General features: G+C 57.3%; 1 protein-coding gene across 1 annotated transcript; it reads right to left on the bottom strand.

Moving 5' to 3' along the window:
• Positions 1-315: 315 nt before the first annotated feature.
• On the bottom strand, positions 316-812 carry UBL4B (ubiquitin like 4B). The gene is given in 2 exon segments (XM_055402108.2): positions 316-344; positions 347-812. Coding segments are annotated over 2 exon segments (495 nt in total).
• Positions 813-2,566: the final 1,754 nt, after the last annotated feature.

Below are 2,566 nucleotides of genomic sequence, written 5' to 3'. Positions count from 1 at the left end.
AAGCCGCCCAGCCCAGGAGGAGCTGTCCCACCAGAGGGGCAGAGGGTGGGGGCAGCCTGTGACCACCCCTTTTGGGCTGCCCATGGAGCGACCAGAGCCACTTCTAGTGATGGGGAGGGAATCCCTCTGGGTTTCAGAGGGGAATCCACAGGCCCAAGAGAGGAGAAAAAGGTCCAAAATCCCTCCAGTTGCTTTGAAATTTCAAAAAGGGGTGAAGATACATCTATGCCAGCAGGAATTTGTGGGGAGTCACTGGGGAAAACTGAAGGATGAGGCGGGGCGAATTTGAGTGTGCAAACAAGTAGGATGGCCGATTTACTGAACAGCCTCCTTTTCCTCCTCCTATGGGGACTCAGAGCCTCAGGCTCCCTCTCCCCAGCGAACTCTGCGAGCTACTCCTTGGTCAGAAGGTACCGCACCAGCTGCTCCAGGTCCCCCAGGCTTATCCTCTGCAGGCACTCCTCATGCTCCCGCCTCAGCAGCTGCAGCACTGCCTCGGTGTCCTGGGGCCCAAAGTGTTTAGCCAGGACCTGGCCCAGATGGTGCCACAGGGGCTGGGGCTGGCGGGCGTCCTCAGGTGCCGGCTTCTTCAGGGGCCACATGATCACACTGATGGAGGCGCTGGGCCCGATGCAGTAGTCCGAGAGCCGCTTGTCATCTGCCAGCAGCTGGCCACAGAAGAGCGGGTGCTACTGCTCCTCCAGCACATGCAGCCGCTCGGACACCAGCTTCTTCAGCATGGTCACGTTCTCCTGTCCTGACACCTTCAGGCTACATCTCCGGCCCAGGAGCAGCTTGACTGTGAGGAACATCAGGCTGCCAGCAGATTCAGAAGGGATCCATGCTCTGGAGGCTGCCCTGAGGGTGAAGGGGTTCTGGAGGAGAAGGTTTATGTGTGTGGCTTCTCCTTATCAATGGAGGGCAGTGGTCCCAGAAGGCCGAGGGCCGGACCCAAGAGGACAGCCATTGGCTGATGCGTGGTGATGTCACAATGCCCCTTATCAGAGGGCTCATTCCCAGAGTGGGACTTTAGGGAAATGAGAGGGGCGTTTGGGACACAGAACATCCCTTTCTCCTTTAGGGGAGAAATGAGGGGAGAAGAGGGGAAAAAAAGGAGGGTAGGGAAAGCAAGCATGGGACTAGGAGAAAGGAGAGCAGGAGGGCCCAAAAGACAGGGTGGCGGAAGGAAATACGTCCATGTTGCCTCATGCAGCACTATTTCACGCCCTTTCTGCCCGGACCCATCCCCGAGGAGAGATCATATCATGATCGATACTTGCTGCTCTAATTTATCAAGGGTCCTCCTTCTGTCACACACTTGGATTGGGTTTCCCAGACACAGAGACAGGGATTCTCAAGCACATACCTAGTTGGGAGGTAACCCCAAGATGCTCCTGTAATCAGGAGCCAGAAAGAGAGGCAGATAAGGGTGGGCAGCCCACACTGCACCAGTGAGCAGGTGGCCTTTGTGGTCAACTAGGCACTCTTCGTCCCACCGGGCACCTTGGGAGGCCACATGGAATACACCAGCCGTGCTGCCGGGGAAGTAAAGAAGCTGGATCCGTGTGCTGTCAGTCCTGCCTTTGGTCAGTGGGGTGCTAACTTGGTACTTGTGGTCTGAATGCGTGCAGAGCAAGCTCCAGTGACCAAAGAAGACCCTTAGGCAGAGATTTGCGGGAGCTGGCAGTAACTTTAACTCTCTCCACTCCCATCTCACCCACATCCCCTGCTCACAAAGAATTCTCTCTCGTCGCAGTCAAAGCCCACTCAGCCAAGAGTGAGACACCCTGAGGGAGGCACCAGGACACGGACGTTGCTGTAAAACCTGGCGACGGTGGCTAGCCGCTCCCACCCCAGCGTCAGACCACCTGGAATGATACACTCTCCTCTCATGGGCTGAGACAAGATAAAACCCTAGAACCTAAAGAAATCCTTCGTGACCTTTGAATTCCCGAGCCAGCTAACCCCACCCAGGCCCCAGCCGCTTTTGCAGAAATGAATCTGCCGGAACCCATCTTAAGCAACGGGGAGCACAGAGGGGCTCAGGCTGGGCCGCCGGCAGCGTCTGCTGCAAGGCCCGAACTTAGTGAATCCTCCCGGCCTCTGGGGCAGGTACCGTCTACCCTCCACCTGCCAGAGGAGACGGTGGGGCTGCTTACTGTCACCGCCAGCAGGCAGCACACGAGTTTGGCCTCCTGTGACGTCTGCTCTGTACCCTCCGTGTGCCCGAGGGGGCCCGGGGCTCCGAAGCCAATTAGGAAGGAACATGCTGGGGCCTCTGGTGTCAGCAACTTTTGTGGCCTCGGTAGTTTTCTGCTCAACTTGAAGGTCTCCTGGGCTGAGCCCTGTGAATGTGCTAACACATTTAAGTCCATGAGGAAGGCAGTGGGTGCACTTTGGAAATGAGTGAGCATGGAGGCCTGGCTGACGTCCCACAGCTGGTGGGGAACATTGTCAGGGGTGCACTCACTTCTCCTGACACTTTGTGCTCCACGGCTGCTCTCGGCAAGAACCTGTTCTTTCCTCTCCTCCCTCCTCTTCCCCCTTTCCTTCCTCTCCCTGGGGC

Source organism: Moschus berezovskii, chromosome 4, assembly GCF_049115385.1.
Source record: "Moschus berezovskii isolate FMDL1 chromosome 4, NW_MosBer_1.0, whole genome shotgun sequence".
Classification (NCBI taxonomy): domain Eukaryota; kingdom Metazoa; phylum Chordata; class Mammalia; order Artiodactyla; family Moschidae; genus Moschus; species Moschus berezovskii.
Note: the sequence above shows the minus strand (reverse complement) of the source record. Positions and strands in the feature narration are given on the sequence as shown.